General features: G+C 39.4%; 1 protein-coding gene across 1 annotated transcript in view; it reads right to left on the reverse strand.

Moving 5' to 3' along the window:
* Positions 1 to 2,356: 2,356 nt before the first annotated feature.
* LOC102288990 (LHFPL tetraspan subfamily member 3) overlaps positions 2,357 to 15,734 on the reverse strand; it is a 23,596-nt gene continuing 10,218 nt past the window's right edge. The window contains exons 2-4 of the mRNA XM_005929107.3: positions 7,360 to 7,596; positions 5,518 to 5,546; positions 2,357 to 2,745 (exon numbers count right to left, since the gene is read on the reverse strand). Of these exons, the coding sequence (XP_005929169.1) occupies positions 5,530 to 5,546; positions 7,360 to 7,596 (254 nt within the window). The 3' untranslated portion in view covers positions 2,357 to 2,745; positions 5,518 to 5,529. The remainder of the gene's footprint in view (positions 2,746 to 5,517; positions 5,547 to 7,359; positions 7,597 to 15,734) is intronic.

Consider the following 15,734-nt stretch of genomic DNA (forward strand, 5'->3'; position numbering starts at 1 on the left):
CTTTATGTTACCCTGTATGTCCCAACAAAGCAAAGAGACAAAAGGAGTCAAAGAGGGAGAAACAGAAAGAGACCTGGACTAAGACATAGACCCACAGATTTAGATTAACAACAGGACAACTGTGTGTGAGGCTGGCATATTGGTTCACTAGACCAACAAACTATTGCACACACCACATTCACACCAGCACTCACATACCTGCATGCACTCCCTCAAATACCCACTGACCTCCTTACGGTATGCACTCATACAGAACCACACAGTCATACAGTAGCTAGGAGTCCTGCAGCAGTCCTAATAGCCACCATCACAGTGTAGATACACAAACTATAAAATATTAGATTTCTTCTTAAACTGAAGCGCTGTGCAAAGTTAGCTAGCGGGGCATTAAATGGACTTAGTTAAAATACCTATAACATCTTAAATATTTACTGTACATACTTTGTAATACAAGTTGTGTCTGTTTTAGGTGACAATATTCTTATAAAAGAGTCTTAAATATCCTTTTCTCTAGTAAAGTGAGGGGGAACAAGGGGGGGTGGGGGCACATAAGCAAATAAAACTCTCTTTTAAGTGTCAAACCTAAACACAACAGATTTACATAAACCCGATATTATCTGAAAATGAGAAGTTTCTTCTTTTCACAAATAAAACATGATAGGCATTCTGACGGTGACACACACAGCTAAGTGTTAACATACTTTAATACTTGTAATTACAGAATTTTGTTTATTTTTTGTTTGAATGTAAAATCTTGTGTATGAGTTGTAGTCAATGTTCCCTCTAAGCTGCGCGGGTGCGCAATTGCGCACTGCTGGCACGGTCTCTGCGCACAGAAAATCTGCGTTGCACACAGAAAAAAAATCTAACCTGAATGAAATTAAAATGAATACTTTAACAATTCTGTTTTGCCGTGTTAGTCAGTAAGTACTGGCTGCTCCCGTATGGGATTACAACGATGCCACCTTATCCCATAGTCCAGCCAATAATGTGATTCACATTTGTATATACACAGCTAATCAACGTCGCTGACAGGCTATGACAGCGTCCTTATGTGCCGACACCGGTGTTTTAGCTAGCAAAGCGGCATGGCGTCAATGACAACGTGTACAACCATTGGAGATGTGAGCAGGACAAACGGAACAATTGACGGAAAAAGTGTGGACTTTATACCAGTTTTTAAATGGTGTTGATAGGCCACGTAAAACCAGAGTTCTGATAAAAATATCTGCAATGTTTGGTTTTCTTCCTGAATACTATCCTTGTTTATATTTAGTGCAGGAAGAAACGGTAAAAACGGCGTTTTATAAGGAAAACGCTCGAAAGCCCTCTCCACCTGTGAGCAAAGACAAAACCAAAAAAACCCACTCCTTCCTATTGGTGGAAAAATGTACCATGTCAACCAATCAAAAAATGATATGGCAACATGGTATTTAGTTGTTTAGGAAGAGGGAAGTTTTAGGAGTGACGGCGGTGTTTTGAGATGTGAGAGATTTGCGACATTTAGCGCAAATCTTGTGCAGTTAGTGTGTAGTGTAGTCAATAGTTCTGTTGTGTGTGTCAGAACAATGAGGCGACTGCTGAATGTTACAGGTGTTACAGGAGTGATACATCTCCTGTTGTCAGGCCTGCAGCTATCAGGCTGTTGTTCTCCTTTATCTCATAGTGGACAGAAATTATTTGTTGGAGCGGCACAAATGATTTGTGTGGCATCAGATTTGATGCAGAACAGCTGATTGTTCTGTAAATAGTTTGAAATGTTTATTTAAAAAACCGCCCTGGCTACATTTTTGGGTAAACAGCTGCAAAAAATGTTGTTGTTTGCATAACTCTGTTACTTTTTTTAAAGAAGTAACTATATAATTAATTGCCCAACATTGGCCATTATATACTGTATTTTGCAGACAGAGACTTACAGGACTCTCTCCCAGACCACAGACTCATACTCATGATACAAGTCAGAGCTTTATAAAAAAAAAAGAAAAAAAAGAAAGAAAAAAAAAGAAAGTTGTGTTTTCAAAATTGGAGTTCAAGTTATTTTTACTTCCAATAGTGTTAACATGCTACACAGGTCATGAACAAGATTTCTTTTTAATTTTCATTGTAAGTGGATTAAAGCAGTTAATTAAAAGTAGTCTAACATAAATGCTGTAATTTGATTATTTTAATAAACCGTGTAACTTGGATGGATTCAATGCTGCCGTGACCACAGTGCACACATCTGCTGTTGCTCACAGAGGTCCAAGGGACCGCTCAGGGAGTTTGTGCGTTCGCTCAGACACATGAAAAATTAGAGGGAACATTGGTTGTAGTGTGTGTGTGTGTGTGTGTGTGTGTGAGTGTGTGTGTGTTTGTGTTTTGTCTGTGCTCACAATGCAAGTGTACAATGTCAACCCTGTGTCTTTGCAGGTAGGTAGTGGGTAGTCCATATACTTGTCGACAGATTAACAGTCTCTGCCCCTTGCCATGGTCTATGAAATGTTGTGCAAGGCTCGGACACATTAGGATAGAAGTGCTTTGGGCTCCATCTAAATGCTGGGGATGACGTAAGGACTGTGAGCACAACGGTGAGCACAACATCAAAGGTAGGTTACATTGGGTTTTTTTGGCAGGTAGTTGCAAAAGGCAGGCTGGCTGGTTCAACAGAATTCCTTTCCACCACACACTCGGACCGCCTCCCTCCTTTTTAAGCTGATGTTGATCGACTGGTACTTTATGAAAACAGACACGTGGATCTTCGGGAACCTGCAACAAAGGAAGTGAAAGACAAAGTGTATTTTGCAAGCTATTCCAATTTTTACAATTGTTATTCAAGAGTTATGCTTACACATACGTACACCATGACCTTGTTAAGATGAATAATTCTGGATGGGGAAAAAGCATTTTATCTATACTTCATTGCCTTGCAGAGCAAATGTGTGCAAATTATGCTTAATCAGCAGTGTTGCTCATTTGTCTTTGTTCTGTTTTGCATGGCTGCATGTAGAGTATTGTGAAAATAATCACTGAGCTGTTTGTTGCTTTTAATTGTTACTCTGCATGCTTTGTGAACTGTTGCTTGCATGCTTCTTTTTAATCCTTTCAGTAAGGTATTACTCATTTTTGAATAGCTTAAACACTGTACATCGGTAGGACTTTATAGAATTTTATAAATGCAAACCACTGACGTGCTGCAGCTGCACTGATTCACTGATTTTTTTACATTCATAATTGCAGTGGTTGTATTTATGCATAAAGCATGGTTCATTTGACACGTCCTGACACATTAGAGCCATTTATGTCAGTTAATTTCTCAGTTCGCTGTCCATGTTTTTGCTATATATTGCCTGCACGTGCATCTTTGTCTTAAGACATTAAAATGTTTTTTTGAGTACATTTGTACGGTACTGGGGTTCTTTTTGGTAAATGGACTGGTTCTTATATAGCGCTTTTCTACTCTTCTGAGCACTCAAAGCGCTTTACACAACTTGTGCATTCACCCACTCACACCCATTCGCACAAGCACATTGTTCTAAGTGCTTTCTAAGTAACGTTCACACACATTCATACTCCGATGGATGCATCGGCGAGCAATTCGGGGTTAACATCTTGCCCAAGGATATTTGGCATGCAGACTAGGGGAAGCCAGGAATCGAACCACCAACCAGCTTAGATGTGCAGTTCATGACAGAGGGACCAACAAAGCCACACTGGCTGACTTAAAAACAAATGTTGGTTGAAGGATGGGATGCCATGTAGCTCAGGCGGTAGAGCAGGTCATCTACTGATCGGAAGGTTGGTGGTTCAATTCCTGGCTTCCCCTAGTCTGCATGCCAAATATCCTTGGGCAAGATACTAACCCCAAATTGCTCTCCGATGCATCCATTGGAGTGTGAGTGTGTGTGAATGTTACCTAGAAAACACATAGAAAAATGTGCTTGTGTGAATGGGTGAATGCACAAGTTGTGTAAAGCGCTTTGAGTGCTCAGAAGAGTAGAAAAGCGCTATATAAGAACCAGTCCATTTACCATCTTAGCATGAGGAGGAGGTGCCAGGCTGTTGTGGCTGTGTACAGTTCTTCCACATGCTACTGAGGCAGCTGTGTGGTAATTGAATACAATTGTTAGGTTACCAATGTCTCTTGTTTCCTCAGACTTAAATCGCCCTAACCATATGTCACACCATTTAAGGGGGAATAAATAGATTTCCAATGGTAGTTTTATTGCCAAGAAGCATTGTTATATCAATGATTTGTCAGCAGCAGCTGTGTTGCAAACTATTTTATGTGTTTAACCTCTTCATATATTACAGTTTTATCTTTTTGTGTGACATTCTTAGTTGATTAGATCAAGGGTATTGAACTCCAGGCCTCAAGGGCCGGTGTCCTGCAGGTTTTAGATCTCACCCTGGATCAACACACCTGAATCAAATGATTAGTTCATTACCAGGCCTCTGGAGAACTTCAAGACATGTTGAGGAGGTAATTTAGCGATTTAAATCAGCTGTGTTGGATCAAGGACACCCTAGAACCTGCTGGACACTGGCCCTCGAAGCCTGGAGTCCGACACCCCTGGATTAGATGTTGCCAGTGTCACCTCTTTCATGTGAATGTGCAGGAGAAACTTTTGGTTAACTGGGCTAACGTTATCAGGGTGATAATCAGCTTGAAAACAGAACAATGAGCACTTATCCTGATTGCCACTGTTAGGCTAAGTGAATCCAGATAACAGAAAGATATCCTGGGTATGCTGAACTCACTTTGTGCTAGAGGACCCAGGACACAGCATAAGAAACAAAAAGCAAGCTGTACTGCAACTCTCCTGAGAGTTCATGAGAAAGCACCACCAGGTAAATAAACAAAAAAATATCTTCAAACCTAACTAAATACAAACAAACCCACAAGCGACACAGAAGGAATAAACAACACACAATCCAACAAAGGCCACAGAGAAGACAGGAATAGTTAAACACAAACATCTGATTACTGATGGGAAACAGTAGGAAGGAAAATGCACTTAACAACAGGTAAAAATAACCAGGGAATCAAGGGAGGCAGTGAGGGAATGAAACTGATGCAGGAAATGAAAGAAAGCAAACCTTCAAAGTAAAATGGGAAACAACCAGCAGAGATGAATACCAATCTGAATACAAACACTTTACAACAAGTACGGGGACAGGGAAACACAAAGGGACTGACGCATGAACACCGAACGGGACACGTGGGATCAGATAAGGACACACTGAGGCAACCAAAACACAGAAAATATAGCAACCTCAAATAGGAACCTACTGATGCTTCTAGCCAAGAAACATTTATAACCCAAGATCTTTCCATTGATTTGAAATATCGTGTTATTGTACTTTAAATTAACAATCCATTAAGGAGTGAAATGTAAATTACTTTTTTCATTTACACTGGATTTACACCTCTATGGTGCCTAAGGACACATATAATATTTCAAACATTAAAGCACAATCAGTTCATTTAGGAGGCTTGTGTAATATAACAGTTAAAGATGTATGTTTGTGCTTACTCACCTAATGATTTGATTAGGCATTCCCTCCATCTGAAAAAACAAACAAACAAAAAAACAAAACAGAGAAAAATGTAAAACACTTCTAAAAAATATATGAAAGCATGTCCAACCAATGCCACGCATATGATTTGATGCATTGCACACAGACACCAGTAGATGGCACCAGGGATGAGAGAACTGGTTAAAGATTTTTGAGCTATAATGAAAAGATTCTCCCACGCCCTGAAGTAAGAGAGAAGTAAGTGGTGCATTATCATCATCAGAGTATTATTGGTGTGGTAAAGCTAATGATAATGATAATGCCAAGTTTTCATTTCTATGATTTTGTCTATAAATCTTTTATAATTTATTTTTACCTTTAACTGTAACTCAAAGGTCACCAGAGTTTAGGACAAGATAAAATAAACTGCAGATCTGAATTATTTATTATGATTGCTGTTTTTATTATTACCAGCTGCATTCACAGGCCATCAAACAACAGTTTTCCCCAATCCCTTCTGCTGATTAACAAGTCTTTTCTTTTACTAGTTCATGTCCATCCTTCCTCCTCACCTCTCTTTAACAGTTTGCCCATGGCTGTCTGGTTCCATTACAGACTACAGGGCATGGACATGCAAATCGCATTTCCCACTGGGAGACATTCCTTTACCCAGGCCTTTCCACAGTACCTCACTGTGTCGAGCTGTGATCGTGATGCAGAATTACATACAGTATGCATGCATGCTTACCAGTACAAGACAGGCCTTTTCTACATGTTTCGTAAGAAAGTGAGGTTATATTTTGATAAGAAGTTTGCCAGATACTCACACAGTCACAAAACTGTTGGAGACGCAGCAGAAATGTGACTTGCAAGTTTGACTAATTTGGAAATATATCTGACTGTATCCTCACACATGTTCAGAAGCTCAAAGCTCCTGTTATAATATCCCCAAAACAATAATAGAGATCAGTTTAAAATAATTCATTTACCTTGACAAATAGGTGCAAAACAAACTAGCAAAAGAGATTACAATGGCATTCTCTTGCAGAAGAGACAGTGTTCATAACTGTAATCAAAAGAGAACAAGAATCATTTTTTTAGCTGCCTAACTCGCAGGGATGTGGTGGGGAAAAAGCTTATTAAGGGGTTAAAACGGGTGCTCATTAATGGTTGTAATTATCCGAAAGAAGGCTTATGCCAGTCCCTTCGTTATATTCAAAGTGTGCATCTGACGCTTTCTAAATTTAGCTTTGCTTTTAAAAAGGCTGCATCAAAAGCTCATTACTTCAAAACTTTCACTGGGCGTGAACGCAAGAGTGCACTGACTGTAATCCTTTCATGGATTTAGTTCATCTCATCTCTTTTCAAGCCTTGTTTATATTTTGTCACCTTGTTAATGAATGTGCATTTTCTATTTTCAGTCTGGTGAAAGTCACTTGGGCTGTGATGAATCGTGAGCCGACTCTTGAAGCAAGCTTTAAAACGTTCTTGCTCTGTGTGTGTGTGCATTTGGCAGTCCCCACCAACACAAACTGCATTAAGATGCACTTTCAGAGCAATTTATATGGCACCGCTCTGCCAAAAAAACAACAACGAGAAAGAAAAACTGATTACTTCTCAATTAATGATAAAAATGTTAAAATATTTGGAAATTTAGTGGGATCAGTGCCTAGTTCTAGAAATATTTACTGTAAGTTTAAATACATTTTTCAGAAAGGAAAAATGAGCTTCAGTTATTTGATGCGTCATGGATGAGGAAACTTCTCCAACTATGATGGGTTTAATAACTTTTTTCACATCAGCTTTTATGAGTAAGATGTTGCTTTAAGTTTTCAAAGGAAGTCAGTCATGTCTTATTCTCACCCTTGCTTTCAGCCAGCAGCTCCTCTGTCATGAGGCCGTCCTGCCGGTTCCCCAGGACGAAAGCCAAGAAGGAGAGGATGAGGGCGTCCAGGATGCCCATGATAGCCAAGATATAAGCCCAGCGAACGGAGCACGCGCCCAGGCTGTACTTGTCAGTCTGCTCTCCGCACATCCGCCGGACCTCGTCGCTGTCCCATCCATCAGGATAGATCATACAACCCAGCACCAGACAGACACCTAGTTGGAGGCAGAGATGGGCAACGTGAATTAAACGAAGAAAAATAAGGACAAGCCAAGAATACATATGAGCATAAAGGAGGAGAATATAAGGGTGGGAATAATGGTGTTTAATAGCAGTAACAGATTTAAAGTGTTTTGACTACTCAAAACATTATGGATTTCCCAGCATCCTCAACCTTTTACATTGGTGATAATATTAGATTTATTGCTCATAATTCTCTGTTTTGGCCCAAAGTGTTTAACTTAATTTAACCTAACAGATTCTTCTCTACGGTAATGTTGCATCAGAAAAGCACAAGAAAATGAGGAGCCCGTCTAATTCTTTCTCACTTATTGCCCAAAGGGTAAAATTTCTCTCATCTTCACTTTGAATGAGGTCCTCCTCTGAGGTGGTGCTGCAGCAGAGCAGCAGTAGACCTGGAAAAAAAAAAGCTGACTGCACAATTATCCACAGCGCATTGCACATTAATAATAAAACAGACTCCCCACTTCTTTATTCCCTGAACACCTAGTTGCTTTCAATGTTTTGCCCCTGAATGCTGTTTGTTTGTGTATTAGGTTCGGGGGTTTTGAGCGTTTTTCTAGTTTATTACCCATGAACTTTCAAACACTTACCTGCAATATGTGTGTGCCACTGTTAGGTTTAGTATGGTATTACAAAATAGGGTGATCTTTTCTTTGTTACACTACAGGTAACAAAGAGCATTAAAATTTGTTTGATTCACAACACGAAGAGTTGTGTTCAGCAGCAAATATCTCCGAGAGGTAGTTTGATGCTGATGGTGTAAAAGAAAAGAACTACAGCTGCCTCTGAGTTTCATTGGCTTGAATTTAAGACTCTTAGACTCACATTTTCTTAGTTGATTGATTCCTGTGGCCATTTTGGAAAATTCTTATCTTAATATTTTCCCCCTTAAAAAGAAAACACAAAAAAATATATCACCAAATCTGGGGTATATGACAGTTTGCTTTAACTCTTAAATGTTCACACTTTGATTGGTTTGTTGTTTAACTGACTGATGTTGCCTTCTCGCAGAAAAGATAATAATAGTTTGTAATAATAGTTAATAATAGTTTGGTTGTGATTAGTATAAAAGACTTAAGTAGTTACTGTGAAAGAGATGAGCATTTCTTACTTGGCTGTGAAAAACCAGATGTGAAACGGAATGGCAGTTCTGACTGGTAAACTGGACACTGATTGGCGATTCACAAACCATTAGCCAATGAGCGTGCAGTTTTGTACCCCAGATCCACAAATACTCCCATTTGAAATATTTATTTCCTAACTAACTTCATTAAATAACGTTATTTTTCTAAACCAAAGCTACATCTATGTTTTTGTAACATCTGTGCTTATGTCAGATCTGTTTCCCGTATGCACAGCCTGTGCATAGCAGCTAACAGTCACTCGCACAGCCACACACTAGCATGTCGTTAGCAAGGAAGGTTGTCACTGTAAGCGAAGACACACCAGTTCACCAAAGTGCACTAAACCTAGTCAAACACCTAATGAAAGCACCCTTAACCAGCCAAGTTTAGCATTTTAAAGACGCTAACTAAGGGAAAGTGGCTAAAGCTAAATAATTCAGAGTCAGTCAGAAGCTAGCAGCCTTGTTATGAGCAAAGGATCAAAAACGTTATAAGGAAAATTATGGAGAGGTATAAAGCAGAAAATAAAGGTGGGTGTCTGTTATCTGATGGGGTTATAAACATACTGGAGAATAATGCAAGCAGGTCACATCTGTTTTGTTGCATTAATCTGTTGCACCTGCTTTTGTTTGGTAAGGTAAAATATGCTAGGTGCAGCGAGTGTACAGCAGCTTATTTTCCATTAATTATTTGTACCGCTTTCTGACTGCAGAGCACTTTATTTTCAATTGTACTTAAGTGAAAACAGATCATGTAAACTAGTGTAGTTTTGAGGGAAATGGTTAATCATTTATGTTACTATGAACCTTCTTGTTTATTTAATTTTACTTATTTTATAGTGAAGAAAAGTTGATTTTTGTTTGTGTACACAGTCAGCTATAGTTTTTTAGAAAGAAAATCAGTGAACTCTTACCAACTGTGCTTCTCCTAGCAGCGGGTGTGTTGTGTACGTCATTCATCGAACAGAGGGAGTACCAGAGAAGGCCATTTTCGATATTCACCCAGTCAATACGCATTACTATTCTTTGTCTCCTTTTTGATGTATTTGCTACAAAGGTAGCAAGCACTTTTCTCGATCTTTCTGGCTGTCTCCTGTGTCGCTTTGGCTCAGTTCAACACGATCATGAATATTAGATTGAACCACAGGAGGATCCCTCTTAATAGTTTTGTTGCCAGTAAGATGGAATAGGAGACAAATACTGAACGTGTGATGGGAAGAAGGACAAAAGATAACACTCACAGTAAAATATGTCTCAGTCACTACTGAACTCTATTTACTACAAAGTCTGCCTCTGCTGATAATCATCTCAGAGGGATGCACTGGACAGGATTATACCAACAGAGGGTGCCACATATGTCACTCTTGTTTCCAGAAACAGCTTGTGGTTAGAGGAGGAGCACATGTTCCCTTCATGCACTGTAACAGAATGCCTGCTATGAACTAATCCATAATCACACAACACTACAGAGAAGCCCCATCCAGCACAGCACTGCTTACATAATGAGACCTTTTCTGTGAATTTGGATTCCCATAAAGGTTACCATCAAGCAGTCTACACCCATATCATAATAACACCAAAATAAGCAAGAGCGTTGACTTCTTTCAGTTAAGAGGCCTTTTTAATAATAATAAAAAAAAAGATTATATGATTTACGAATGCTCTACAAGACGTGGGAATTCTGTTAGTGGATCAATTATTAATCGGAAGTAATATGTAAATAATACATGTAATGGTGCTTTAGCTGTAATTATGGGCTCTAGAGAGTGACAGTGGATTCATTAACACAGGAATTTTAGAAAAGAGAAAAAAATTATGACATGGTTAAACTTTTTATCTACACTGACAGGCCAAATTCCACCAAACAACTTGCCAAACGTGACAACATGTCAGTACATTAAGTGATATAAATTCTAGTTGCTTAAATTAATCAGGACTGGTTTTTCTTTTTTACCCCCATGCTTAGAAAAACTGTTGGTTAGCACTTGTGTCTTACAGCAAGATGGTCCTCGGTTTGAATCCACCATTTCACATAAGATCAGGTTAACTGGCGATTGCAAATTTGAATACGGTACCCTGCCACTCGCCCTATGCCAGTTGGGATGGGGTTCAACCCTCGAGTAACCCTGAACTGGCGAAATAGAATGAAAGGACAGACAAAAAATGTTGGAGTAATGGAAGGTTTTGGCTTTCCCCAAAGGGACAGCACCAGGATTGTTTTTCCATATACATTTTCCATATGTAAGTTACGCCCCCAACTCTCAAAAAGAAAAAAAAAAGTTGTATATAAACCACATGAAATAAATGAAAACCTGATTGATTGTTTGTTTTCAATGTTTTATCTGATCTGTTTTATGTGATGCTAATTGGGTGTTGAGTGTTTGGTTTGTGGACTGTTAATGGGACAAACCAGTAAAAACACATCACCTTAAAAACTGTGTCTGCAATTTGTAGCCATGCACTCGAAGTTCATAAATGGTTAATAAATTCATTAAAAACAGAGTTGGCTTGCGGATATATTAAAGTGGGTTAAAAATAAATTTGCTGAATGCTCATAAACTGCCCATGAATGATAAATAGGCTCTCATAAAGTTAAAAAAAAAAAAGAGAGACAAAAACCATCTCATTATCTCTGTGAATCTGCTGGCTGCACCCGCTTGCACTGCACTGAAGCAGAACTTCATGCTGCAGTAATAAATGGTGTGCTCCGGCTCCTCGCCACAGAAATAGCAGCACACCTAACAGAATGCAGCTGTCAGTCGGAGCGGAGACGAGACATTAACTGACGGGCATTATCCTCCCTTTTGGCTTTTTTTCCTTGTCTCCATCTCGTTCCAGAGCGGCAGACAGGCGCAGAGAAAGGGAGAGACGGATGATGAGGCAGGGCGAGGCAGAGGCACGCAGAGATATATAGGGAGAGGATGGAGGAGGGGACGTGGTGAGAGACTGAACCCTTGCCATGTTCCACTCCTGTGTGTAGCCGCCAGCAAGTACCAAGCACCACTCCAACGTCATGAGCGCTGGCTACCATATGCTGGAGCCCCTCGACAAGCAGAGCTATTCTCAGCATTTGCTTGTTTTTGTTTGGAGGTGTTTTTTTTTTTCTTTTTTGCAGGTTCCACATAAGCACACGCCTTCCTCTGTTTGTCTTCTCCTTTTGGGGAAAATTGGGATCAGGCAAGTGTAAAACTGGACTGTGAAATGCTTGTTGGCTAACAGCAACTTACGTAAGAGACTGTAGGTAGGGCAGATTAGGTGCAAACAGCACTACAGTAGAGTTTGAGAGCAGACCGACAGATGGTACAGAGCCGTGTGATGGCAGCAGATTCGTCAGAAGCACATTGGCTCATTTTTCCCAAAGAGACAAGTAAATCCCATCGATACGGAAAGACCTTTGATTTATACTTTTCCCTTTTCATAATCTCCGCATGTCATTTAAGAGTCAAGGTGAGCAGAGGTCTGAGCAGAGGTGTGACCACCAATGCGGCAGCTTCATTGGATTTGTGCATCTGGTTCGAGAACAAAGAAAAACAAACCTGTAATCTGTTTTGCTGTAACGCTGTCAATGCGGCTGCATGTCTGACTGCATCATTTCACTGTTACGGCATGTCATTGATTGACCTGGAACTAAACAGTTGTGTGTATTCCCGACTCCCTCCATCACTCAAACGCCTGCGACATATCTAAGCCATGAAAAGGGATTGACAATTTTCAGCTCCCACAGTCCTTTGTGGAATGTGTTTTCTCCTCTCCTCATTTAAACAGCTGCGACAAACTTAATTATGCATGCACGCATAGTAAACTGTGCTATCTGACGCTGCATGTGCATATGACCCTCGCACATAATCGAACACGTGCACGCTTCTTTTCGTTTAACATAGTAACACTTAATGTCTTTTTCACAACGATCAAACCCCGATGATGAGTGTCGGTCCAGAACTTACATTAGTGAAATTGTGACCTAATTATTGAGGAAAATCTAGTTCTGCTCAAGGCGTTTATTCTACACTCTTTTATGCTCTTTCATATAGAAATCGAATTTAAAGTGGAAGCAACATAATGACTTAAATCCAAGCTGGTTCTCCAAACCTACCGAGTCGCCCCGTGTGAAAAAGTAATTGTCCCTTAAACGTAACAGCTGACTGTGACGCTGATTGCAAGAACAGCAATCAATGAATTTTGGCTCACATTCTTCTTTGCAGAATTGTTTTAATTCAGCCACATTGGAGGGTTTTTGAGCATGAACTGTTTAAGGTCATGCAAAAACAAGTCAATCTGATTAAGGTCCAGATTTTGACTAGGCCACTCCAAAACCTTCATTTTGTTTTGTTTTAACTTCAGTTCTTGAACTCCAGGGCTTGATATTCACCTTTTCTGGTAGAGAACGGAATTCATGGTTTAATTACAGGAAATCGTCCGGGGCTTGTAGCAGCAAAACAGCCCCAGATCATCACACTACCACCACCATGTCTGACTGTTGATATGGTCTGTTTATGAAATGGTGTTTTAGTTTTAAGGCAAATGTAACGGGACAGAAACCTTCCAAAAAGTTCAACTTTTGTCTTATCAGTCCACGGAATATTTTCAGAAAAGTTAAGGTCTTTTCTGGTTCACTGTTCTGGGCTGTTCTGTGACCTCCTGGATTGTTTTGTTCTTGGAGTAATTTTGGTATGCTGGCAACTCCTGGTAAGTTTTACCACTGTTCCAAGTTTTCTCTATTTCAGTGTAATGGCTCTCACTGGGGTTTGATAAATCCTAAATCCTTAGAAATATCTTTGTAATCCTTTCCAGACTGATAGATGTCAATGACCTTGTTTCTAATCTGCTTTTAAGCTTCTCTTGATCTTGGTGTCATGTGTTGCTGATCTTTTAACCTGCTTCACTTTCACACAGTTTTTATTTAACTGACCTCTTGATTCAATGGCTCTGGCAATAATCAGACCCGGGCTTGGCTATTAAAATTGAACTCAGCTTTCCCCCAAAATTTGGTTAATCACAGTTAATTCATGATTTGACATGGGTGGAAATTGTCAGGAATATTTGGAAGGTGTTTGTCCCTTAAATAAAATCATCATTTAAAAACTACATTTTGTATTTAATCAGGTTATATTTTTCTAATACTAAAATTTGGTCATCTGAAACATATGTGTGTTGGTGTATCTGATATCCTTGTGGTGGTGTTGTTCCTGCCTTGTAGGGGGAAAAAATCCTTTGTTTATATAAAACTCTCTTATAGAATAAATGGCAACTATTTCAAGTGTTTTCTTTATTCATTTATACAATATAATAAATATATTATCAAGTTAGGTTTGGTTTTCGTCTAATTTACGTTACTTGTCTTGGCTTTCTCGTGATTGTTTTTAATAGAATTAGCCAGACTCTGGGCTAATGCTAACGACATGCTCAGACAACGTTATTGGTCAGTGGCAATTTTTTCCTGGATCAACATCATTATGATGACAACAACAATTGGATATCAGTGCAGTAAGAATAAAAAACATGCAAAAAGAAAAAAAAGGAAATCAGAAAGGGGGTAAATACTTCTTCACTGCGCTGTATTTTCATTTGTAGTCTACATCTCATTTATCTCAACAGATTATCAATGTCAGAACTTCTACATCTGAATCCAAGAGCAAGTAAAAATAGATAACAGATGCCTCACGGTACCATTGAATGATCACAAAGAAACATATGTAGGCCTTGATATCCATGTGACGATGATCTGCACTGTCATAATTTAATACTTAATTTACTCAGTCCAATTCTGTAAGCTTAATTTTCAAATGACGAGGGTGTAAAATGAGACTGATTAATACAATCTTTCCCATGGCAAATTCAGCCTCTAATGTGGGCATGATGAATCCCCTTTTCACACTTGACAAGACTTTTCTCTGGCTCTATAGACGAGTGAATGAGTACCCAAGAAAGATGGCCTAAAACCATGACAATGATATGCCATAATTGCTATTAGATAAATGGGGTAATTAAGGATGTATGATCCATATATTGTGGCTAAATGGAGTGTGAAAGTGTGTCTCCACATAGTATAAGCTTGCTTCATGATGCGGGTTTATGAGGAGGAATTATACATGCAATGAGAGAGCTATTAATAATATTTAGATAGAAAGTGTTACTGTTGCAGCGTTTATATGTGGCTGTAGGAGAACTGATCCTCTTATATCAGGATCTTGATATACTTTAAGACACCCCAGCTGGGCACAAATATAAGAAAGTTCTTTAAAAACATATTTCCAAAGTGTCTGGGATACAGTGGAAAGTGGAGCGAGATAAACTTTTAAAACTTACTCTGACAAGCTCCCCTGGAAGATGAGGAACATGCTCATCGAGATGAGCTGTCTACAGTCCAAATCTATTTCTGCTTCAGTTGCTGGCAAAACTTGATGGTTGCTGGAGGGGAGCAAGGAGCTTCCAGGCACTCTGAGTATTCCCCTCTGTCAACATCTTCAGCAATTTTCTGCACATCGAGCACATAATACCCACAGCTTACCTATCAATTCATTTGAAAGGATTAGAAGGAGCGGGCGATGGCTTATTTCATCGCGTTATCTCCGTTCTGTGTCAGGGCAAGTCTTGCAAATACTTTTTAACCATCTTGTAATGTAGCAAATAACCTTCCTTCAAGAGCAAATTGCATTTACAGCATACAGGATATGCTACGGCAAGCACTCTGACTTCTGCTACAGGGAATAAAACTCTACAAGAAGGAAATCGTTCCCAATATAATTTTGGCTACAGCTTCAGAATAAACCTGAATCCCAAAAAATAGAGATGGGGGTAAAAAAGCATCTCTGTGTAAGCAGAGAGGACAAAAAAGATGCAGTGTCACTTCTACCACCTACGTGCTAATACACAAAAAAATCATTTAGTCAATCACTTACAACAGGCAGCTGGATTGCACTGAATAATAACTCTATTGTGCGCGTGTGTGTGTGTGTGTGTGTGTGTGTGTGTGTGTGTGTGTGTGTG

Source organism: Haplochromis burtoni, unplaced genomic scaffold (assembly GCF_018398535.1).
Source record: "Haplochromis burtoni strain Fernald_Lab_line unplaced genomic scaffold, NCSU_Asbu1 Contig_77, whole genome shotgun sequence".
Lineage (NCBI taxonomy): Eukaryota > Metazoa > Chordata > Actinopteri > Cichliformes > Cichlidae > Haplochromis > Haplochromis burtoni.